General features: G+C 37.5%; 1 protein-coding gene across 1 annotated transcript in view; it reads left to right on the forward strand.

Moving 5' to 3' along the window:
• COL19A1 (collagen type XIX alpha 1 chain) overlaps positions 1-26,279 on the forward strand; it is a 181,928-nt gene that overhangs the window by 85,168 nt on the left and 70,481 nt on the right. The window contains exons 14-16 of the mRNA XM_034060919.1: positions 7,466-7,519; positions 8,221-8,256; positions 21,121-21,174. Coding sequence (XP_033916810.1) covers positions 7,466-7,519; positions 8,221-8,256; positions 21,121-21,174 — 144 coding nt within the window. The remainder of the gene's footprint in view (positions 1-7,465; positions 7,520-8,220; positions 8,257-21,120; positions 21,175-26,279) is intronic.

Consider the following 26,279-nt stretch of genomic DNA (forward strand, 5'->3'; position numbering starts at 1 on the left):
CTGTCTGTAAAGGTGAGCCGTATACTTCAGTCATGCATACATATATGCTGACAGCATGGAAAAAATACATCTGTGTTTCTTTCCATAGCTCTGGGGACATATCTGTGTTGGTTTTACATGATCTCTTTTACTACATGGGATCTTGTTCCATAAACCTTATAGGAAGAGTAAGGTATACCAAGTATCTGGTGAACTCTAGAACATATTTTACATAGTGGCACTGTGAAAGAGTGAAATATTGGACCTCTATATTTTTAAATACTTACTGAACTATTATAATGTGTCAAGAAATGGTAGATTATCGTCATGGGAACTCTCATTAAAATATTTTGAAAGTAAAATTGTACAAGGCAATGTAATATTGTTTGAATCCACACATACTTCCATTTTAACAACCACACATATAAAATGCTTTGGATTCAGTTATCACTGCGCATGGAGATACCAGTCATTAAGTTTAAATTGAAAGGACTGTGTGTCATTGACTCTTGATTGCTATCAGTGTCTCTCAAACTCCTGCTGCATAAAGAAATGTAGCACCCGATATTTCTGAAATAATAAAGTTAATCTGCTTACATGGGTGTAATCTGCAGTGCTGCACAAAGAATGCCTGAAAACACTTAAAGCTAGTGGTACCGGCTGCTGGCAGCTGTCGTCTCTGCCTGGGGGAGTGAGGACTTCCATACTCACAAGTGAAGAACTTGAAAATGATGACTGAACATTTTATCTTGCACAAATGGTAGAAACAGATTGGAATTTATTTTAATCAAAATCAGCAAAGTAGGTGTCACAGAACGATTTTGCTTGCTGTTACCACTTGCATTTTCCTAGCTGTACAAAAAGTTCTTGCTGAAATGAAGTAGCACGGCAGAGGGGAAACCAGATCTGATTTGGCAACTAGATTTTCTGTAATGATGAAGAGATATCTAAAAAGCTTAATTCCCTTATCCCTCACTGGTTGTGCTAACTGAGCCAGTTAATCTCATTGAGAACCAGGTTTGGATGCAGGAACTGCGAATATATTTAACTGCTCTGCACATCTCCCAGTTTATCACTCCAGGAATCTGTGCCAAGATCTACAATGCCATGTCCCAGTCTGGGACATTATTCAAAATCCATCTGACAGCATGAATGCTTACTATAAATACTAGTAATGGGATTGCCATTGTTTTTAGCTCTTAAGGAGTGGTTATAAATAACATAAGATATTGCTAATGTAGTCCTCCTGTGGTATGTGTTCACATTACATCTGTAAGCAGGTATTTGCCTGTATAATATGAGCAGTGAGTTTGAGTAGTATCTCTGGGTTATCCCTTAAGACTTTTTAGCCACTTGACATTTATGCTATCATTTGTATCACTGTAACAAGTGGTGCTTCACAGACACACTGCCTGAAAGAAATCCCCATACACTTTATTCTCCATCAAGTCCACTGACATACACACTTTGGAGAGGGCAAAATAGGCATTTGCTCAATTTGAATGAGTAGGCATCAAGTGAAGTAGCTTAATCGTGGGCCACTCAGTCCTTCATTACACGTAGTGAGCTAAGTAACATTTTGACTATTGGGTAGGGAAGATCATGAGGTAAGAGGAGGGATGTCCATGAAGGGTGAGGAGCAGCCTAGAGGGACAGTTGTTAGGGGAGGTTGTGAGGGGCAGTCATGAGGGGTGCTCATGAGGGGCAGGCATGAGGGACAGTCACGAGAGGAGCTTGTGAGGAGAGCTAATGAGGGGCAGTCATTAGGGGAGCTCATGAGAGGCAGGCTTGAGGGGAGCTTGTAAGGGGCAGTTGAAAGGGACAGTAGTGAGAGGAGCTTGTGAGGAGAGATCGTGAGGGGCAGGCATGAGGGGAGTTTCTGAGGGGCAGTTATGAGGGATGTTCATGAGGGAAGCTAATGAGGGGCAGACGTAAGCGGGCGTTCATGAGAGGCAGGCATGAGGGGAGCTTGTGAGTGGACTTTGTGAAGGGTGCTCATGAGGGGTAGTTGTGAGGGGAGAGGAGGGGTAGCCATGAAGGTGGAGGGGAGATCATGAGGGGAGAGCAGGGGCAGCTGTGGGCTGGGTGGGGAGATGAAGGGTGGCAGCTATACAAAGTAGGCCGCTATGGAGGGTAGATGGGGGTGACTCTGAGTGGAGATCATGAGGGGCAGCCATGAGGGGAGATAATTTTGCCCTTAGTGACGTGGTTTAGTGGTGGGCTTTGCAGTCTTTGGGTTATGGTTGGACTTGATGATCTTAGAGGTCTTTTCCAACCTAGTTGTTTTTATCTATCTATGATCATATCCCATATGGAATAAGGACAAATTTGCAATACAAATATCCATGAAACTGTGGAGTAAGATCTATGTTATATTCATACACTTGTCAGTTGAACTGAATTGGAAAGAAAAATCTTTGTCATCAAAAGTTTTAGACTCCTTTTGGAGTTATGTCGTTGACTTGATCAGTCCAACTACTGTTCTGCTGACATAAATTAAATCCCTCAGCAAAAGGAGGTGAAAATAAAAACGTCATATATATCAACACGTATCATGCATATGTAGGGGAAGAATTGTGTCTTTCATAAAAATTGGGGGAAAAAAAGTTTAAAAAGTGCCCTGAAATTAAAATCTAGTGTATAATCTCTTAAACTATGTGATTCACTAATTATTTTTTTCCTCCTGCTTTGAAAGGCAGTACCCTAAGTGGCTTTTAAAAAACTTTCCTACATAAGATGTTGTTACACTTTACATAGCTTGATGCCAAAGGATGGACCTCTGAAGTTAAGTGAGCAATGGAAAACCAGACAGGTTTCAAATGGAAAGACGGAATACATACCAGACCTTTAAATTTTTCTGCCTGTGGGAAAAGAAGCAGAAGCACAAACATTTTTAAGGGGATCAAATGTCTTGATAAGATAGTAAGAGTTATTTACCTTCACACTTCATGGCCTGTCTCTCTAATCCCAAACTCTCTTAGAACTCTCTTAGGACTATCTTACTATCTCTTGGCATTGTAAGGAAATATTTGGATGGGAAGGGAAGAGTCCTGTTGCTTAAAAGTATGAAGTTGGGATCTGTAATTATATCTGGAGCTTGAGGATTCTGTTAGGAGCAAAAGTATAAGGGGATAGCAGGTGTTGCTCAGGATCCAGAAAATTCTAGTAGCATAGTAATTTGAAGTTTTGAATGACATTAACAAGAATAGAGCAATGTCAATATGTGAAAGCACATGAGACAAACTGAATAATAGTATATTGTTTGGAGCCTTGAAAATACATCGTTAAATTAAAAGAATAATCCCAATGTATACAGCTTGATGTACAGCTGACTCTGAAGCTGTTGTTTAAATTTAGATTTTAAGGCTGCTCTGTGGATCAAATGTAGTGCTGTTGTCTTACTTATTAGAGTATTTCCAAGTTTTGTTACTCAGTAGAGCTTGTTGATTCAATTTATCATAATTTGGTTGCACATTGTTGGTTAGTGTGTTGGATTGTTTACTGTATTTCCAGTAGTTTAGATAATATGCATTGTTCTAGGAGATTTTAACCTGATATGAGATTGAGCCAGATTTTCTAATGCAGGCTAACAAATTCTAAATGCTGAACGAAGTCTTTTCCAAACAGGTATCTTCTAGAGTGAAAAACCTGTTTTCTTCAGAAGATTATGCTAATTTTACAGCATTTTTCATTGCTGCATGAATGTAGCATAATGTGTGACACATAAATGGTGGTCAGCACTTGGCTGCTGCAGGATCTGCTGAAGACTTCTGGTTGGGGTTCAGCTGATCTTTGAATTTTTTTACTGGGAGGAACATTTGTTATCAGCTGCCAGTACATTTTACCTGATTGATCTCTTTCCTGTGATGATGTATAAGGACTGTCTGCTGCTTTTTCTCTCTGAAAATATTTTTAGTGTGTGACATGCTTTTCTCAGGCCTCAGTGAGCCTGCTAGAGCAGGTTAAGTCAGAGTTTGTCAAGTAAAGCACTAGGGCACAAAGAGCATGTTTTACTTGCAGGTAGCACTCAACAATTTTCCGAATGTTCCTGAATTCCAGAAGGAGTTCTCTTACTGATAATTTAATGCAAGGTTGACAATTGAGTTATTTTGGTACTATTTTTTCAGACTGAGATGATGGTAGTATCAGTTTGTAGATTATCATGTTGACCCAAACGAATTGACTTAGGGGACAAGGGGTGATGGTTTTAAACTTAAAGAGAGATTATGACTGGATATGAGGAAAAAATTCATTACAGTGAGGGTGGTGAAACACTGGCACAGGTTGCCCAGAGTGGTGGTGGTGGCTACACAATCTCTGGAGATATTTATGGCCAGGCTGGATGTGGCTCTGAGCAACCTGACCTAGCTCAAGATGTCCCTGCTTATTGCAGGGGGCTGGACTAGGTGACCGTTGAAGGTTGCTTCTAACCCAAACTGTTCTATGATTCTGTGTTGCTTTGTTCCTTTTTCTCACTAAAAATATTTGACCTCTCTGATCTTTTCAAAATGACTGAAAACACCGGAAGTGAAAAACTCTTTTGTTTTCTGGTTCTGGTTATACCTGGCACTTCTTTTGAATGAATAAAATGTTCTCCAGCTGGGTAAGGAACATACTTATCACATCACTAAGTAAAGTTATTTTTATTTCAAAATGGAACTCCAAAGCACAGCAAGCATTGTATTAGATTGGTCCTGGTTTAAAGACAAACATAAATAGAAAACCTGTCACCTTTTGTGCCAGTAGTGCTGACATGCACATGACACATATAAAATCACATCCCTTGATGAATTTGTAAAACCATGGTCCTTTTTAAAGCTTTAAAGCACAGTTACTGCTTTTTAATTATTTTCTTTCCTCATCCACTTCAGTTTGTAGGCTGGCGAAGACTCCAGTAAACTAATATCACAAGAAAGTCTGATTAAATGTTTGCCAAAAATAGTGTCAACCAATATGGTAACTTCTCCTTTAACGTCCTTCCACCAGAAGAAGTACCATTGCCATCCCCTTGCAAAAACCTCTTTGCCTCTAGTTTAGTATTTCACCCGTTAGCCTCAATTTTGCTGAATTTACACCCTTATTGGAATTTGTGATGTATTTATTCCAACAATTTATCTGTTGATCAGCAATCATGTTACAGTTACCTGTCTTCCTAAAAAAAGCCTTGCGTTGTCCCTATACATGTGTTTCCTAACACTTACTTTACGTTTTGATATCCATAGAGGAACCATAATATAAGTTTATCTGACCTTTAAAAAGACCAAGCTGTAGTTCTTACACAGGAGAGAAAGTACCAGCTGAAGATTGTGTGGCATATTGTCAAATATGTAGTTTCCCCTTGTTCTTTTTATGTGAGGTTGACTTCTGTAGTCATTAACTCTGCAGTAGCTGTCAAACTGCATACTTTACCAAGGTGCACTGCAGGAGCATTACTAAAAGCTTTAAACACACCAATTAGGAAAAATGAGGTCCTTAGTTTGACAGTGAGTGGCTTTGGTTCAGTATCTTTCAATTGCAGCTGTCATTTCTATTCAGCAGAGAAACACAGAGATATAAATATATATATATCTTTCATTTGTGAGTTGCAGATTTTTTTACTCTTTATCTTCCATAAATATACAGCTTAAAGGCTCACTCTTAAACCTATTGTGCCACTGGTGATTTGTTAATATTGATTTGGAACCAGATCCATACAGTTTGCATACCTGAAAAATCCCTAAAACGGCTTTTTAGAACATGGACTGGTCATGTTTTATGCAGCTTTTCAGAAGGAGGTGAAAAATAAAATGTAGTAAATGGAGACAATATTAAAACTATGTTATAAATATGCAGATTGTAAAAAGAAAGCAATTTTTTGGCTTGGATTTTGAATCCATCTGCCTATTACATTTTCTTAAGTTCAAACAGTAAAACTACTTCTGATTTAACTATTACATATTTGGCAAGCTTAATAAAGGACAAATCAAAGCTAAATCAGGGGTATTTACAACAACCACAAATTTAATCCAAAGTGGGTACTTAAATGCTCATATAGTTCTAAATGATGTTCCTTCCAGATGGTGAATTAATGTAATTTTAGCAGGAAGTGAAGTTGCACAAATACGCAGTATTTAGAACACTCACTGATTTAATGTTTCTGTACCCACCAAGGCACAGATGTTACTTATCATTTTTGTGCCAGTTATCTCTATCTTTCCAATTGCATGCTGAGGATGAGAGTTTGCAAGGGCAAAAAGGGGGCTGGGAAGAACTTAAGTTAGTAAACACTAACTCAGATGTAAATGCATCTTTTCTATCCTTCACCTATTTAACCTGCACAATAATAATAATGGTGGCCTTCTTGTGGAGTATCTTATTATGGTTTAGTCCTGTATTATTTGCCATTTGGTTTCTGAGTAAAATTTTTGAATCTGTAGAGCTGTCTCTGACTTAAAATGTATCTGCTCTGCTGATGCATGCCTCTGAACCATTGATCAGAGAGAAGGCACAAAACAAATCTCTTGACTTGAACAAAAATGAGTTCCTGGTATGTTGGTCCAGCATCAGAATGAAGTTAATTCCTTACTGCAGAATTGCTTGAATTTGCTGGGCCTATTTCAAAACCTCTTGCTTTTCCATGTGTTTTGCAGCAAGGAGAAGACAACAAAGATTATGTGTTGGGAGCTAAAGAGCTGTATTGTAGGTGTTTTAGAGGGTAAATTCAGGCTAGATATAAGGAGGAATTTTTTTCCAATAAGGATGGTGGAACACTGGAACTGGTTGCCCAGAGGGGTGGTAGATGCCCCATCCCTGAAAGCATCGAAGGCCAGGTTAAATGGGGCTCTGAGCAATCTGATCTAGTTGAAGATGTCCCTGCTTATTGCAGAAGGGTTGGACTAGATGACTTATAGGTCTCTCAACCCAAACTGTTGTGTGATTCTGTGATAGTGAAATTGCTGCATATGTAATGTGTAAGATTAAGCCGTATTTATTATCTGCTTCTCCAGCTGAAAGCAGAACTAAGGAGGGAGGTATGAAGGACTCCATTATTTCTCTAATTGTGTTTTCAAGCCATGGAGAAGGTCAGAGTTTGAACCAGGTTAGACCAGCTCAGCATTGCTACTTGAAACAGAATACCAATTTTATCAGAGGTTGAGTGAATGTACTAGTACTTTCTCTAGCATTTTATCTTTGTTGTCCATGCAAGATGTAGACCTACTAGCACTGCAATGGAACTTTGTATTTCTACATGCTACTTGCTATAATGGGGTACAATCAAGTAGATAGTTTGGCTTATATGTTTAATTATGTGTTAAAGACACCTGCAGTCTTTGGTAGATGTTTCTCTGTTCACAAAATATTGAAAATAAAGAATTATAGTAATACTAATAATGTGATAATATTTAAAGGCTTAGTTGATTAACATACACTAATTCACAGCAATACAGGATTTTGTCCAACGCTTTGCGCAGATGACAACAAATAGACATTTTTCTTCTTTGCTCAGGGACTAAAAGGTGATCCTGGTAGTCCTGGTGTGGCTGGTCCTAAAGGAGAAAAGGTACTTTTTTATCTGTAAAGTTGCATGTACATGTCAGTGTGCATTATATTATTGAACGCATTGCCTTAACTACATGTGACAAATACCCACTGCTGCCATTTGTGCAGCAAGGGTTAGTTAAGGGTTGAAGAATATGTATACAGAGTAACTGTAAATATGGAAGACAAGTATTTTTTTTAACAACAAATTTTGAAAGGAATTCAGAGCAGGAGCCTAAATTCAGTGTTCTGAATTGCTCTCCAAGTGCTCTGGTTTGCTCCCATGGACTGAAACTGAATGTCTCACAGTGCAAATCATACCATGGCAATTTAATTCCATGAACGTTTTATGCAGTCAGATGTCTTTACATATGTGAGCTGTCACAGTGGCTTTATGGCTACCTTGTGCATGTAAGCCGTAACTTGCAACTTAACATATGCAAACATGTTTTGAAGGATTGCTTTCTGTAAGTGTCCAGGGCAGTAAGCTGTGATTCATTTATGTAGAGGCCTGCCGTTTTTTTCCTATTTAACCTGTGGTGAACTGTTTGCCATTACTAAAAAAGAATATTGCTTTATGTATATATTTTCATAATGAGAGCATGTTTGATGGTTATAATGAATTTTCTTCTGCAGTGGTGCATAACCTCTAAAATGCTGAGATGTTAAATATGTGTAACTATAAAGATTGCTGATTTATTTACTAGTTACTGTTTTAACTAGGGAGACGCAGGACCTCCAGGACCAGCTGCCTTGAATGTAAGTGCACATAAAACAAAAACAGAAAAAATAAAATCATTAAGAAATGCTGCTGGTTTTAGCTTATTTGCAATGTAGATACTTTAATTATTAAATATAAGAGACAAGTCCCTCTCTTTAGAATGCCTCTGCATTTTCTTTATAAATTGTGAAGCAGGGGAAAAGGAATTTTGTAAAGAAAATCAGTATATTTAAAACATCTTGTTTCCCACAAATGCTAGCAGGAATATTGGCTTGGGATTTTTTTTTTTATTTTGTGTAAAGATAGTATGGGCTGGTTAAAGTGAAAGATTTCCCTTGGTATTTTTAGGGAAAAACATTTTTCAGTAAAAGCTTTTTTTTCGTATTCTATTGTCAGGTTATTTTATTAAGTGCTTAGTTGTAAGTACAATGTGACACAGTATTATATACATAGAATGCATATGTTCAACTTGACACACAGGACCTATTCTCAGAAAGTTAATACATCCAGCAGATAGATGTGGTGCTGCCACAGCTCCTTCTGCTCATGTCCAGCTGGTAGCAAGGCCGAGCATGCCTTTCCAATAGGCACACAAGCACACATACAACACATACAGCCAGCTCTGGCACATAGGTCAACACAGATGGACACACTCAGCACTCCCACAAGCACAAACACCACCTTGTTACCCTCTCTGGCTGATCATAGTCGTGGTCTGGTACTCAGAAATATATATATGTGTACAATGTGCATCTGCCTGGTAGCTGAGCTCACACACAGCCTAACCAGTAGATGCCCCTACTCCTGGTCTTTCCACACACTGGCACAGGCATCTCTAATAATATTTGAAAATAACATATGCTTCAGTATGAAGCATTGTTTATCCAGAAAAAAAGAGGCTGCAAAATTATTTTCACACAAAATAGAAAATTGTTCAGTTTTTCTTTTCAAACACTTGCAAAGTTGTGTCATGGTCTTGATATCTATACAGTCTTTATATCTTACATAAAGACCAGATATGTATAGCAAACACACACTAAAAAGGAAAAAGCAATGTAATGTTATAATGATGGAAAACCACTTACTAGATTCTTATGAAGAGCAATATCAGTAACTTAAGGTGGTTTTTGGTTTCTAAAATTCTCAGAGGAAAAATAAGCAGATAGGTATATTCCTTTCTTTCTTTATAGAAAAAGTCAGAAAGTTGCAAGTTTGGTTACTAATTCATTTATTCCCTTTCCTGTAATTTACCTGCAGAAAAGAATATGTGAGGCCAGCCATGGTGATAAGTTGTCTTTTGTCTTTCAAGGAAAGACTTCTTGAGGATGGATCTGTCAGTTTCTTTGTGAGGATCTGGTACATGCTAGTGTACCAGAAAAGAAAACTGACCTGCAGACTACTTGTATTCTGTCTAGATAGTGCCATAGACATGGTTTTTAATTTCGTTACAATGATCTGTGCCCCAAGGATGTACAAAGCCTTAACACAAATATCCCAAAGCTCTCCATGGCAAGTTTTGCTTCATAAAAGTAATAATTCTGTCTGAATCCAAGTAATTTTGTTCATAAACTGAAGTGAGAAGGCCTCCTATTAAGGACAGTCCATTTTGGTAAAAACAATTGAGAATGGTGCAAAAGAGCATGGCAAATATGAGCACGAAGACAAAAGCTCCTGAATTCCCAGGATGTAGTTCCACGGCGTGAATAACTCTTCCCCCCTAGAGTCAGTGTTATGAACTACTTCTACACTATTCATGTTACCCATATAATCCTAAATAAACTTCATAAGAACTATCATTCATAGTGTAAATTATCATATATTGTCTTTTCACTCTCTTCCTTTCCAAGACCATAATAGCAAGGATCTTTATGATTGCTGAGGGGTGTAACCAGAGACAGATACTATAAAAATAAATTCTACTCTAAGGTTTCAGAATTAAGTTGCAATGTTTTATGGTACTTGGTTTTGGATTATGAAATCTAAATATCTAGTATCTTAATATCCCAGAGACAAATCATAGAATCATAGAATGGTTTGGTTTGGACGGGACCTTAAACATCATCTGGTTACAACCTTGACTGTAGGATTGTTACTGCAATAGATGGTTTGGAGTAGGTCTTTCTTGAGATAGATTCTTACAGGCCTAGAAGGGATCATTGGAATAAAAATAGGATATTTCTGAAGACACAGGAAAAAGAATTAAGGAGGCTTATTTTCTATGTGCTGTAGGACCACAGAGTGGTTCTTTTGAGCTTTTCTTCTATAAATGATAGAAAAATTACAACATCCATTCTGACAGCAGCATCTGGATATGTTAGACCTGTTTTCAATGCATTCATTGTCTTCAGTTGCAGTTGTGGACACTTAGCTTTCCTAAGAGTCATGCTCAGGGGTGAGTAGTATGACATCAAAAATCTGAAGCTGCTTTCAGATTGACTGAATTACTCCTGACATTGATTCACTTAATCACTTAAGTGATTCACTTTCATAAAATGGGCTGTCAAAGAGTTACATTTCTTTGATTATGAAATGCCATGCAAATATTTTAGCTCAAGTCATTCAGGCACAGAAATATGACTTTGTGTTGGTACACTTACTGATGGTCATCTTCATGCTTTTTAAAAGGAAACATTTACATTTTAGGAAAGTAGACACGGGTCTTCAGAGAGATGTTATTAACTGATGTACTGAAACATTTTTTTTTGCGTAGCTGCTGACTGAGAGACAAGAGTAAGTGTGAACGGGTTTAGCAATTTGAAGACAGATTACAACACTGCTGAATATATGGCCCAGCAGGAAGGCTTTCTTTCTCCCGCACTGTAAATAGTCATGTGTTTCTGTTGGCAAGAACTAAAAGATGAATGATGTGAATGGTGGTAGCTTGGGGAAAATTCAGTCTTCAGAGTTGTTTTATTTGTGTAACTTCTGTATGGCTGTTACTCTCACAATATATAATCATGAAAGAAAGATGTTGTATCTCACTGCGAATAAGTAGTAGGTCAGATAATATCAAGGTTCATGTGTCATTGGATGAGAACTTACAGTGTCAGAACTGTGCATGCTGTTATAGCCAAAATCTGACACCAGTGTTTCATTATGAACTCTGTTAAAGCAAAGTTTTGAAATGTTCCATTTATTTGGGACTCATGAGTAATGTCATAAATCTATTCTCCACTTATAGTCATTTTTAGTTTTTCTAACGTGGAAATGATTTATTTCTATTTATCAAAAGGCAAAATGAATTATTATGCTAGGGGACAAGGAGGGAAGAGGGGTGAAAATTATGACTGTTAGAGCTCAGTCCAAAATGGATTTGGGCAGGAAAGGACGAAATATTGAAAAGGACTTGGTTTTGCTAAAACTGGATGATTGGGCCTGTGGCATCGACCTTCTGCCCCAGGTCAATTGATGCAGGTGTGAAATGATGGCTTTACAGAGCTCTGCTGCCCTGTGCAGATCTTCCATTACTATGTATTTTCATAGAAATCATACACCCATGCCATAAGCTCAAGAAGGTGAGATGGTCTCCTGTATGTGCTGGTCTCAGAATAAACTAGAATATCAACAGTGTTGTGCAGGGCCAGAGTGTTCTTTCCACACACAGACCTGCACCATGGTCCTGTCCTCAGCATGGAGAACATGAAGGTGGCAGAAGGCTGAGACTGCTTCACTGCAGTTATTCCCAAACAGCTGACGATCCTTTGGTTTGTGGAGAGTTGTCTGTAGGTAATCTATGGAAGTGTATAAGAGTAAGTAGTAGAAACTTTTAGGTTTTCTTTTGTCTCTTATTTGTACCTGTCTAAGAGGTGTCTATGACCCTGTGTATAAAAGTGTTCAGGCATTCCTGACATGTAGGAAGTCTTGTGCTGCTCAGCACAGTGAGCACACTGTGAAAAAGGTGAAAAAAATGCAGAAAGAATGAAGTTAATGGTACTTAGAGGAAAAAGATATATTTTTAAAAGTGCTCAACTGACAGATACAGCCATTATAGTTTCTGTAAGGAATGTGGGCTACTTGGAGTCAGTATTTGTGGCAGAGTTCATATGTACCCAACAGCTGAAAACAACTTACCAGTTGGCATATGCCAAACTGTGAAACGGGAAATGATACTACTGGTTCTTAAGATGCAAAAATAATTTTATGAGTTTGAAATAGAAATTTCATAGCTCAGTGCTTTGCTCTGAGAAAAAAGTAGAGCTGTGAATACTCACATTTGATATCAGTTAACAGAAAATCTCTGTTTAAATCCTTTAGTCTTTAGACTGCACACTTACCAAAACTCATTTGCATCAATGTCAGAGAATTCAGAAAGAGTTTGTGTTTGTGTTTGCCTGACTATACATTTCTGCAGTGAATAAGGATGGGATTAGAATTGCAGCCCATGTGTTTCTGTACATTTAAGACAGGTATGGAAGTCTTGTTTCACCAAGAAACAAGGCAGGCGTGGAAGTACAGTTTCATCATTTTGAATGATGAATTAGAGAGAAAAAAGGAACAGCACTGTAGCACAAAATAAGCTAAGCTGTCAAAACAAGTTTATGAAAATATGTATAGGTTTTATGTAGGATTGTAATGAAATTAGTAATTTCAGTAGTACCAAGTATATTTGTGTGATTCATGCATTATTCATATAAATACATTTTAGTGGCTTGGATCATTAATTTTTACATATATGTTCAAATTTAAGCTCTTTTAGTAAAGATGCAAAGTTTTTCTGTTTTCATGGACTCCAACACTATTCAAGATATATGTATTTATTTTTGTCTCCTCAGTTATGGTTGTAATTTTATGGAAGTAGTCCAAAGTCATGATTGATTCTCATCCTTTCTATATGCTGTCTTTAATTTCTCTGGTATGTTCTTTCTGAGCTGAGAGAGTTGGGGCTGTTCAGCCTGGAGAAGAGAAGGCTGCATGGAGACCTCATAGCAGCCTTCCAGTATCTGAAGGGGGCCTACAGGGATGCTGGGGAGGGACTATTCATTAGGGACTGTAGTGATAGGACAAGGGATAATGGGTTGAAACTTAAACAGCGGAGGTTTAGACTGGATATAAGGAAGAAATTCTTTACTGTTAGGGTGGTGAGGTACTGGAATGGGTTGCCCAGGGAGGTTGTGAATGCTCCATCCCTGGTGGTGTTCAAGACCAGGTTGGATGAAGCCTTGGGTGATATGGTTTAGTGTGAGGTGTCCCTGCCCATGGCAGGGGGTTTGGAGCTAGATGATCTTGAGGTCCTTTCCAATCCTAACTATTCTATGATTCTATGAATTGCTCTGTAAGTATTAGAAAGCTCTTGAGTAGTTTTCAAGTCTTACAATGCATGCTGGGAATGTAGTTTGAACTTCTCTCCCTAATTATGCCCACTTTATGCAGGGATATGTTTAGTCTTTAGAAGTTAAAGTTTCCTGATAAACATGGTAGCCAGGGACCCCTCAAAGAATAAACAGGAGGGATTATACTGCTTTGTGGTGTGGTTTTGTCAAAATGTGGAATTTAGTGGCAGAAGCTGGGGACTAGTTTCTGCAGTGACACAGCTGGGTCTGCAGCTTGCCCGCTCTGGTATCCCCAGCTTAAGCCTGTGCATGCCATGTCAGAAGAGTGACAGGTGAGGGAAGGTAGCACAGCCATCTCTCATAAAATATATGATAACTATTCCTCTTGACACTCGATATGCTGCTTTTAGTTCCTGAGGAAAACGAGCGTCCGTCCGTACGTTCCTGTGAACCTATCCCTTTCAGGAGTTATAAAATAGTCATCCAGATGGCACCAAGTGTTTACGCAGAAGCTGAGGCTTAAGCTAGTCACAGACAGAAGTCCCCAAGACTTGCTTACTAAACAGATAGTTGGAATGTTGGCTCCCAGGTCTGGTTAAATTGAGCCAAAGGAAGCCGGCATGCAAGTGCAGCTTGGAGGCGGCTGTGGGAGGAAGGGGCAAATTCAGGCGTGGGCAAATTTCACCGTCACTTTTGACTCTCCCCTCCCTAAACAAACCTCAACAACAGATTACATACCTTTTCCCTCAGAGCTTCAGCAGTTATTCTTTTAAAGCTAAAATTTATTTGATGACGTACTTTGGTCATAGTGTAATTATTTGGCATTTATACAGAACTCTGAAGTGGAGGGGTTTGGTATCCTGGCATTCTTGCTGGGCAAAAGTATTTTGGATGATTCTTCCTGAAAGATCATGTGCCAGTTTTTGCTTATCTTGACTGCTGCACACTATTCCTTTCTTGTCCCACACTGGAAAAATTATGTCATCAGAATAACTTGTATTACTTAAGAAGATAACACACCCTCCAACATTAGTAAGCATCTCAATATTACCCTCTCTGTCTTTTAATGTAATGACGTAAAGGAGAGCAATTCTAGTTCATTAAAGAAAGTAGAGATAGACCATTATATTTTCCTTCTAAATACATTCTTTTCTTACACATCCCTCTAAGAAAAGCTAGAATTTTATCTGCTCAAGTTGTTTTAATTGAGGTGTATTTATTTCATGAAAATACTGGACTGTTCAGTTGTTTTGCATGAGATATAATGATCTTTAACTCTCACAATATAACTTGCAAATATTCTCTTCTTTAAAAAATGCTTTTTAAGTATCCTTGTGCAGATCCTATTATGATTGCTCTTTTAGTATAATAGGTGTTTTAGCAATTTAGTCTGTTTTTCATCTTCTTGATGTAGTAATACTGATGCAGAAGGCACATATGAAGATTGATGTCTTAGCCTCATAGAAAATTTATTTTTCAAAAGTTCAGTCTGCTAAACTGGCGTGAATGTGATTTGTATTTCTTTCATTAGAAAAATGATTTGAGAATAGTCCTATACGCAATAGACATCAATGTAAAGAATCACTTCAAATTACTCCTTAGAATTTTAAATGATACTTCTTTGCTTAGAAAAATAATCCCATGTCTATTAAAAGTACTACATTCACAAAGTGTGAACTTCTGTGAAATTGCTTTTCCAGTTTCCCTTTGAAATGATTGTCTCTGAAGCAAAACAGATTTCAAGTTAAGTTTCCAAGAGAGCTACAGAAATGACCAATTCCAAAGCATAATGAGATCAGTGAGGAACATATTTTCTGTTTGTTTCAGTAATAAATTATCATGAAAATGTAGCTGATCATGTTGTCTGGCATGAGATACTTCTGCTAAATGCTGTCTCCTTTCCCACTGAAGTAAATGGGTTGGCAGCAGTTTTGAAAGCAAAATTGTGGCCTATTCCACTTTGCAACCCCCAAGCAAAACAGCATGGTTATTATAGTAGCAATAAGAGGCCAAACATGGGATACAAATATTTCAGTTTGCCATCTCAATTTACTTCAGTAAGGATGTGAATGAGACCAGGTCATGTTAGGAAATGCTGAAAGTACCGGTATTTGACATAAGTGATAGCCTAATTTCCCTCACTAAGTGGTAATACAACAATAAATCATTCATGCAACTGACTTTCCTGTGCCATTTTTCCCATTCTAGCAAAATTTTGTAACAGTGAGACACGTCTGCAGGCTCTGTAGTTTTTGTGTGCCTGGTTATGGGCAGTCAAGAAGAGGATAACGTGATAGTCATATTTTAAGATCTCTTTCTTCCTCACCCTCCTGTTTGAGCTTCAATGTAGAGCAGCAAAACAGTCGTAGCAAGTGAACTGGCTTCAGGATATCTGGGAAACCAACACTTTGGCCATCTTGACTGCAGGAAGGTATTTATATTTTAGCTCCTTTGCTTGCCAAGGATAATAGCACATTCTTACACAAGAAGAAGCCACTTATTTCCCATCCACATGGTCCAAACAGGCCAAAGAGAAAAATATGCTCAAAAAAGGATAGAAGGATCACAGTGACAATCATGACCTGCACAGTAGAACTTGTCTTCCAGGAACATCTCCATATAAGTAGATGAATTTAAGACCTAATTAACCCACATCTTGAAGGATTCTGTCTGAGTTGATGGGACATCCTTCATTAGAGCAGCTACAGCAGTATTTGGGTTGCTGGGGAATGCGATTCAGGCCAGTCAGGCTGCAGCTCTTTACCATGATCGCACAGTATTATGTGTTATGTCAGGAGTTTGGAAATCCATGGTTACATTTTGCCTGGTTATTGATTTGTGTGATTCTATGCTCCTCTACCTGTGCATTTTACAGAAGGATCATTGCATGTGTAATTCATCAGTTTGACAGCTTTTCTTTGTCCTTGTGAGAACTGTGCATTGAAGAACTAGGTCAAACCCCTACAGTGGGAATTGATCACCAATTCACTTGTAAAAAGGTTTAAGTGTTGATTTTGTTTCAGTAGAGCTATACCTTTCTGTTTAAAAATACTGTTTTCAAATTGCTTAACAAAATCGTATCTGTTATAGGTGGGTCTTTTTTTTTGTTTGTTTCTGCATACTAATCTTTGTCTCTGCTTGACTCGTCTCATTAAACTACATAAAATTTCTCTCTATCTAGTAGTATTTATTCCATAAAATCTGAGGTCATGTGTTTGCTGGAATTCAGACTGAGGAAAAAATGGATGAGAGTACTTTGTGTATACAACACAGAACCCATTTCATCATCACTAACTATAAGTACATAAGGGAGCTGTCTAGCCTTCTGCTTCAAAAACCAAGATCTGTGTTTTGAAGCAACTTTCAGAATACCAAAAATATACTTATTTGGCATAGGCTATAAACTTCCAGTGGAAGTAATGCAAATAACAACTCTTCCACTTCAGCTGGGATTTTGTTTTGTTTAGTTTTAATTCACCAAGAGGTCACAATAAAAGCTTTGCTTTTGTTCAGTTTGTTCCTGGGCAATTACACTGAGCTGTTAAATTTATGAACCAAGTCTCCACCATGTTTCTGTGGATACTTGTCAGGATGTATCAGGAATATAAACTGGTTTTGTACCTGCAGGTTCACGTGACAGGATTTTAGTCCTTCTGATAGTTTCTGATAGCTACATGCCAGCTAATATACCTTAAACAGATATCTTATGAAACTTAAAACAGCTTCACTGGCTGAACTGTTTGCTGATTTTTTTCTGTCACTTCCAAACGTATTTTTCCTCTACCATCTCAAGTTTCATAATTCTTATTAGCTTTTGAGACTTGGAAAAAATATTAATGATTAAGTATTAAAATGTTAATTCCTACAGATATTTTTAATAGCATGTAAGTTCTTTTAAAAGCTCACTTATTCTACTCTAGCATTTTTTAAATCTGTAATTTTTCCTGTATTCCCTCAACTAAAACTTAGTATTAAGTTTTTATGATATTTTGTTTAAATATCTGTCAGCATGTGCTTCATAGCAACTACGTGCTTGCTTTTTCTTTATCTAGCTTCACAACCAGCATCTTACCTCTTATAAGGGAATTCACAAATTCTGGCTCTTAGCTTCAAGGTGTTGTACAATCCTCTTGTACCTGCCTGTGCATCATGTTTTGTCTCTTTTCATAGTCATCCTCACTCATCATAACAGATTTTCCCAGATTCAGATGCACCTAAGCCTGTCTCCAGCTTACTGACTTTCTGCTTTTTCCCAAAGCTACATAGTAATGTTTGAGACATTTCCATTTAATGTTCCTCAGGTTCCTTCAGGCAAATAATTCCAAGTGCTTGCCTGGTCCATGATAGGTACAAGACCTAAAGACTGTATATGTTGTTTAAATTCATTTCTTCATGAAGTAGGTAGAAGGGGTACCGCCTTCCAACCTGAAAGGTGGCTTGGCAGAGCCAGGAAAATCCCATGCATATTAGGCCACATGTAAGGATGCATTATATTTTCCTGCCAATCTAATGCCGCAGGAATAGGCTGTTCTTATCTCTCACTTGCGCTATTCCTACACCTGCTTTTGCTCGTCACCATACACATTCTGTAAGATTGTCAGGGTGCCTTGGATGTTGTTTACTTGCAGAAATGTTACATGTAAAATATATTGCCTTCTGACATAAATGCTTTCAGCACAATCGATGACATATCCCATGAGGCCACATCTATATATTCAGTCTGTATTCTGTCCCTTTCTGTCTGCAATGGTGGGCTTCTTTGGTTGGGTTTGTCTACCCACTGTGCCGTCCAAGGTGTGAGGGAATCAAGAGTCACCTTTTATCTTCAAAGGTAGATGTTGAGAAGTTAGAGGGATAAGACTCTGCAGACACTTTGTCTGCCTTCCTACAAATATGTACTTTTCAGTCCTAAACTGTTACATTCATTGCCAAGTTTTATAGGAATTCAGCAGGGGATGTTTCTTTTGTCCCTTTAGATAGATTTCACTGTAGAGAACTTTTGTTTCTCATTCCTCCTGCAGGTCTTCCTCAGTTGCTTTTTCAGGATCTCATTTAATGAATGTTGAAGAGGGATAGCATTGCTAAGTTGTTACTGCTGCCAAGCTATTGTGGTTTTACAGCCATGTTAGTTAACGTGGCCATCTTGTCCTATCAGTTTTTAAACTGAAGATCCCACTGAAGTTAGTGTGAACTTTTACCTCAGTTTCAATGTCAGGATGTGGCTCCTTGTACTGAGTAGTCCTCCCTGCCTAGTTACCAATTGTAAGCTGCTCTCCTCCCTTTCCTAGAAGATAAACCTGCTTATCTGGTTCCTTTTTCTTGACAACAATATTGTAGAGAGAAGAAAAAGAATAAAAAGTAGGTCTTGTACAAAAATGTTGGCTATTAATTATCATTATTGTGCAGTTACATTCTTGTGTAATTCTTGTCCCTTTGGAGCTGTATTGTGCAGATATGTGAGGCTAAGTATTTCCTCCTCCATAAAACAGATGTTATAGGTTTTCATCTCATTCCCTTGCATAAAATTGTCACCGGAAATGAAATATTAACAAAACAAAACTCCACCTCTTCCTGAATTCCCAGGATTTCTCTACAAAGGTGGAATATTGCTAACAGTTGGACAGCCAGAATTCTCTGCAAGTTCCAAACTACTTCAAGGAAAATGTGGAGAAGGTTTGCAGAGGTTACATTCACATACTGCATTATGGGTTTGTGCATGTATAAACTGCACAACTGCAATGTAATTAACTTACCATGATTTATTTGTTGAACAAAACCTTGCCATGCATATTCCAGTTCCATAAACTTTTGGGGAAATATGGAAATGGTGCACATCTGTTTTGTACAAGATCCTAAACCTTATCTTGCTTACACTTTAAACTTAAGGGAGAAATAGCCTATATTCCTATATAGGGGGCCTATAAGACATCTGGAGAGAGGCTTTTACAAGGCATGTAGTGACAAGACAAGGGGTAATGGCTTTAAACTGAAAGAAGGTAGATTTAGATGGGATGTTAGAAAGAACTTCTGCACTGTGAGGGTGGTGAGACACTGGCACAGGTTGCCTGGGAAGCTGTGGGTGTCCCATTCCTGGCAGTGTTCAAGGCCAGGCTGTACAGGGCTTTGAGCAGCCTGGTCCAGTAGAAGGTGTCCTGGCCCATGGCAGGGGTTTTGAAAATAGATAAGCTTTAAGGTTGCTTCCAATCCAAACCGTTCTACAATTCTATAGTTCCAAATAGTGTCTGAAATACTCCTCTATCTTCACTTTCAAAAGTAGAGAAATTCTAAGAATAGAAAAACTCTTGGACTGACTACTTTTATTTAAGATTTAAGTTGATTAGAATGAAGTCTAACCTCAAACACCACTTAATATACAGGAGGTAGCAGCTTTGGCATGACCACTTACTTTCTTAAGTTTATCTTGGAATTAGAGATCATAAATAAACTTTTTAGACTGATTTCTGGAAACCCGGACACTTCTTTAAAAACCTGATTCTCAGGGGGCCTCAGTTTACCCTTATTGGGTCAATATAATTGATTCTAAATAAGGAGTTGAGAATTTTACTAAAGACATAACTCAAGCTAAAGCAATACATGAGTCTGAGTAATTTAAATGGTTAAGTATTTAATATTTTAATATTTCAAACTCTTAAATAAACTAAATATAAGTTCTTTAACTTTTGGTACCCTGTAAGAAAATGCTATATTACATTCAAAACTTTTTTTTTTTTTAATTGTACAAGTAGAATTCTGCAATGCTTTTTCCTGATTACATTAAAACTTATTTCATATTTCTTGTTGCTATAATGAAATTTGATAGCTTCCTCGAAGTAATTTAAAAAAAAAATTGTGTTCCAGGGTGACTCATAAAGTAAAGAGTGGGCACTGTGCTAAGTACAGAGCTGGGAGTTTATCTGAAGGCTTTATGATTATATCTGCATTAATCAGATACAAAATTAAAGCCCAAAGCATCAGAAACTGTCTGTGATTCAGTCACAAAGGGCAGATACTTGCACTGAGTTCAGAAGGAAGGCTGATAAGTCAAGGTTATATTCAAAACACGCAAAGCTCCTGTGCCTGGCCAGGAGAGAGGGTGAGAGAGAAGTAACTCTGAAGGGTTTGGAAAAGCAGAGCCAGGCATACAGAGGAAGCAGCACAGGGCTGGTTCTTACAAGACAGTGAGCATAAGGCCTTCTGCTATATTTAGTCTCCTTTTCCTCCCTTCCCTTTCCTTCCCCTCCCCCTTCAGTGCCTATATTTGATTTTGAATTGTAGAGTAAGATGTCATTCATTTATATAACTTTTTTTTCCTTATCATATCCTAATTTAACAAAATAATCACTTTTCATATAACACTGTAATTAAATACAACTATGCTTAAGTAGTGCTGATTTAACTCTTCCAAACTATTTAACCTTTATATGGAGGAATGTAATAATTATCATTTGCACTTTTTTTGCACCTGAATGTAACATTATCCTGAAATAAGTTAGTATGAATAGCCTATTTTTATTATTAGAAATAAATGCTTTGTCTTGATATCTGGCTCTTTCACTTAGTCTTACTTCTATAGAAAAATTGAGGATGAAAATAACACTGAATGTTATATTTATTTAATGTTTGTATTTTCAGGGTTTGCCAGGACTGGAGGGTCCCCAAGGTCCACCTGGCAAAGAAGGCCAAAGGGTGAGTAAACTTGAACAACTGGTGAGTGTGATAACTGACCTCAATGTGTGACTTCTTTCTAAGCACTAATAAAAAATGGCAAGGTAGCAGCTGAGTATGAAGCATGCTGACAACAAACTGAGCTTTGACATTTGATGTTTCTCTTCAGTTGAAGGAGATTTAACACTTTCAGCCATCTAATGTTTTAATGACTGGCAGCACAGGTGTAGATATTGGCATTTGCACAACATGTTTCTGCAGTAGTTTTAAGTGAAAAAGCATTAAAATTGCTCAGAAGCTTTTTTTTTATTGCAGGGGTAGGCCATACCTTACTATAGCTAAAATATATAAAAATATTGATTTCAGGTAGTTATCTAAAACCCTGACAGTAACCAGTACTAGTGACCCAAGTGGTTTTGTAACGTGCCATTTTGCAAGTGTCAGAGCCAAACATATATGTACAAAGAAGAGAGGTATTGTGGAGGGAGATTGTGCCCAAGACATGAAATAAACCTTGGTTATTCAGAGTTTTAATATAATCAAATAACTGACTGACTGGCTTCTCTGTGTTATGTTTTTGTTTTCCCTGACTTATTGAATTTGATAGTTCAGTAGAACAGTTAATGAGATTTGCGGTATCGCAAGAAATAGTTCAGTTTTGGAAGTTCATAAACTAGTCTGCTCCTAAAAGATTGGGAGGATTTTCAGACTCAAGCATTTCAGTGTTTTTATGGGTTATATTGTGCCCTGTTTGTGTTTTTGAAGTTGGGTCTCTCAATAATTCTTGGGGGTTTTAGGCATCCTGTTATTTAGTGTCTTGGTTCAATTATCTGAACTGGAAAAATTTAGTATTGTTGATCTTAGTCAACTACAGCAAATTATTAAAGAACAGTTAAATAAGTAATGGTGTAGAACCCAAAGCTATGTTTTATACTAGCTTTGAAGTTCTAAAAATGGTACTAAATGTCAGTTAAGTTGAACATGAAAATTTGAAAGCTGATGTTATTTAGGTTTCACAGTAAGGATTAAAAACCCGTTCAGAAAAATTCAGTGTAGTAGCAAACAATAAAATGTTATGTGATCAATATTAAAGCATATTTAATAGCATAATACATGTCATTAAGGATTTTATAATTACTGTGACTCTTACTGTTACAATAAATGTCCAGGGTACTGAAAAGCTATGAATATCCAGTTTAAGCATATATTAAGAGTGTTTTTCTGTGGAGTAATCTGCAGAAGCATAGAGTTTATTTGCTCTCCTTTAGGAACAGTTATAAATATGGCTATGTTTAAGAGGCATCATTCTTTGAACTTCTGAATTTTTGAGGCAAAGGTACAGAGTTAACACACTATTGTAGCTGATAAATATGGATTTTTTTTTCTTCCATTTTTTAGTGGCAATTAGGGATTGATACATTCATCATGCACATTTCCTTTTCACACATAAAAGTGAACTGCTGTCTCACTCCAGTATCTATAAAAACAGCAGTGATGATTGTTTTATAATCTTGGCCATGCACACAGTTGCCTTGAGCCAAACAATGGGAACAGCAGACTGTAAAGCTACTGCATCTGTCTTTATCTTTCTACCAGTGAGATACTCAAAACAATATTCTTTCTACTGGCCACTCTCACCAAAGCATTAATAACATAGTTTTCAATCTTAATTCAGCTCCCATGTGTATTTAATTTCCAATACATTTAATTACACAATAGCATACTGTTTGTAACAAGATCTCTCCTCTAATGACAAACAGGACGGTGCACATGTAATGGCTATTAAATATTCTATTTTATTTTATTATAGATGTCATGTTCCTCTGTTCTGCTTCCAGCAGATCTTCCAAATCTTTCACAATATTATGAAGTTATTGGTTTTGTCATGGACTGTCTTTTGAAGATTATAGCATAATATTGAGTGTGTAACTAACTGGTGATTTTTCTTCAATATATTGTTCAGACCTAAAAGTGGTCTTGTGTCCATTTTGCAGGCTGCAACTATAACATATGAGGAAACAAGCAAACAAACAAAAAAACCCAACCAAAACTACTCCAAACTATTTGGAAGTATCTATTCAAGTTGGATGCCATATTTCAAGAGCATGAGTGGTTTTAAAACTTTCCATTTGCATTGTATTTGTTTTATAAAGTTTTAATTCCCACTCACCTCAGGACCATTTTTAAGTATTCAATTCCTTTGAAAATTAGGCTTAGGTTAATAAGCAATTGAGAGGAGAATCAGTAAGTGTGTGAGGTAGAGACCTCTCAGCACACCTTAGAGCAAGATATAAGGAACTGAGGAAAATTAACAGTGTTAATGTTGATTTTGTCAAAAACTCAAAGAAGGCTAATGTTAGTGTTCACAGGAATAATCTGATTCAGAAATCACATAGCAAAAATACATATAATGTTATGGAAATAGGGCAAGTAGAATTATATATCATTGCATAATTATGATAAACATAAAGTTAAATGGGACTGTAGATTTTTAGTTCCAAGTTATGCTAACCTTAAGGTACTTACTGGTAGGTATATGAAATTGTCTTGCAAGCACAAATTTACAATATCATGGAATTAGATGATAACTCTGGGCTATTTGTTTCAAGAGTAAAGGGGGGATAATTGTTTGTTTTCCAGTAAATGCACTGTGGACAGTTACATGGCAAAATAAATGGTAGATACATGATAATCTGTCCATATCTCTTCAACCACCCTACAGACATATACAGCACTCACTTAAAGATTGTCTATGTTATGACATTTTCTTGAGTGAAATTATTTTGAGCAGGTACTGCTCTCATAGTCCTCCTTTTGACATGGTAATCACTTCCACTTGTGTTAGCCAAGTTGTGTTTTCCTGTGGGTGCAAGGAGTCCTCAAATCTTTGCTGCTCTTCTAAAAGGATAGTGTTTCTCCTTGGTCTACCACTAGTTATTTTGTATAATTTTTTAGGTTTAGTTAAACAGTAGGTAAGAGCCTTTGGTTTTAGTTCTGATCACTGGGAGAAGTAGGCCAGTAGGAACAGCTACTCAGTTTTCTGCATTCCTGAAGAGAGATGTTAGCCCATTCTGTGGGCACTGTGTTCATATGGAATTTTTCAGTGTCCCTCTTTCTGGCTTCAGAGTTCAAAAGAGCATGTTACTGCTACAGCAACTTGATACCATTACACCAGTGCTCAGAATGATATCAGGAGCTTTGGAACATAAGTAGTCAGAAAATTCCCTGGCCAAATATTACAGACCAACAAAAAACAGGAAGATTGGTGCTCACCTAGCATTGCATGAGATTTAAACCACAGTGGAGAGCTACACCATTTTCCTGGCTTCCTGCATTATGTAGGACTTCATTATTTTTCTCAGTATTCCTGCAATTTAATATATCTTTCACAGCAGTACAGTTTCCACCTGAAAGACATCAACAACTGCGACTTCACAAGTCTCCCTGATTTCTTCCTTCCAGTGTTGTCAATCCCGCATTTCAAAATGTGCTTTTTATTTTACACTTGTACATGTATCTTAAGCCTCCAACAACTGTTTGTTTAATTTTTTTTTAATGCCTGCTTTACATTAAAGAGATAAAGTTTTTTCTCTCTATGATCAAATCACAATTCCATCTGGTTTTGAGATGATTCAACTGGGTTTCTTCAGCTCCCCATGTCAATTTTCTAAAGTATTCAAATAATTTTGCCATGTTGGTATACTATCTTAAATAAATTCCTACTACTTAGTATTATAGATCTCACAGATTTTTCCAGACTCTGCCTTTACTGTGCAGTGAAGTGAAATTTATATTTCCAAAATATAATTTCAAAGGTTTTAAAAATTAATGCTTAATTCCACTTAGATAGTTTTGTAGCTGGGATTTTCCCAGAACTTAATGCATTTTTTTATTAATACTATTTTTTCTGAAAATTATTTTTAATATAATATTTTAGTGAATTCAAAAAATTCTCTTCATGTGAAGCATCAAAGCAACTTTGTTGGACAGCAATACTGTGAAATCTAGAAACAGTAATTTTTCATTCTGAATTGGCCTATAGAAGAGCCAGGCGGAGCATGCAGAGCAGTTTGTGTAGAGGTTTCTGCTTCTTTGAGGTTATCTTGATACCTTCTTAAGCTTCTGGGAATATTTTTCTGGGATTTGGGCACTTCTGGGAAACCTGAGGAAACTGAGAATGCCTGCTCCTTCCAGGTAAGGCTAAAGTAAAGGTAGCTGTAACAACTTCTGATCAACTCCATCAGCTGTCCTTGATCAACAGATATCTGCAGCCTTTGTTCTAGCTGACCCCTGTTTACGGAGGGTTGAGCACCCTTTCAGCCCATGCCAGGAAGAGGACTGTATCACAGCCACATGATGCAGCAGTTTGTACAGTGATAACAGAAGCAGCCAGTACATATGCAGGAGGTTACACACGAGTTTATGCAGAAGGGCACAAAGAAGAAGCCAGCAAATGTTCTCTGTCCAGCATACGTGTCCTTAAAGTTCATGGTCACAAAGCCGAGGACCCAGGCACTACTGAAGTAGCTGTTTCCTGTTGGACTTTTGCACCCAGGCATCTTTAGATGGAGGATGCAGCTCTGTAAGTCTATTGGGCCTGATGGGTTGTATCCAGAAGTGCAGAGGAAGGTGGTTGATGCCACCGCAAGGCCACTCTTGATTATCTTTGAATGGTCATGGTGACAGGGATAAGTTCCTGAAGACTGAAAGAGAGCAAAGATTATTTGTCTTTTCAAGAAGGAATTTCTAGGGAACCTCAGACCAATCAGCCTCACCTCAGTCCCTGGGAATGTGAAAGAGGAAATCCTCCTGGAAACCATTTCCAAACACATGAAGGACAAGAAGGTGATTGAGATAGTCTGCATGGATTTATGAAGGGGAAATTATGCTTGACAAATTACAATGCCTTCTATAATGAGGTCACTAGCTTGGTGGATGAGAGGTGAGCAGTGAACGTTGTTGACCTCAACTTCAGCAAAGCCTTTAACGTTCTCCCATAACTCGATCTTGTCAGCTTCATAGACAAGCTGACAAAGTGCAGTTTAGATAAGTGGACAATAAGGTAGATTGAAAACCAGCTGAACAACTGGGCCCAGAAGATTGTGATTAGTGGCACAAATTCCAGC

Source organism: Melopsittacus undulatus, chromosome 3 (genome assembly GCF_012275295.1).
Source record: "Melopsittacus undulatus isolate bMelUnd1 chromosome 3, bMelUnd1.mat.Z, whole genome shotgun sequence".
Taxonomy (NCBI): domain Eukaryota; kingdom Metazoa; phylum Chordata; class Aves; order Psittaciformes; family Psittaculidae; genus Melopsittacus; species Melopsittacus undulatus.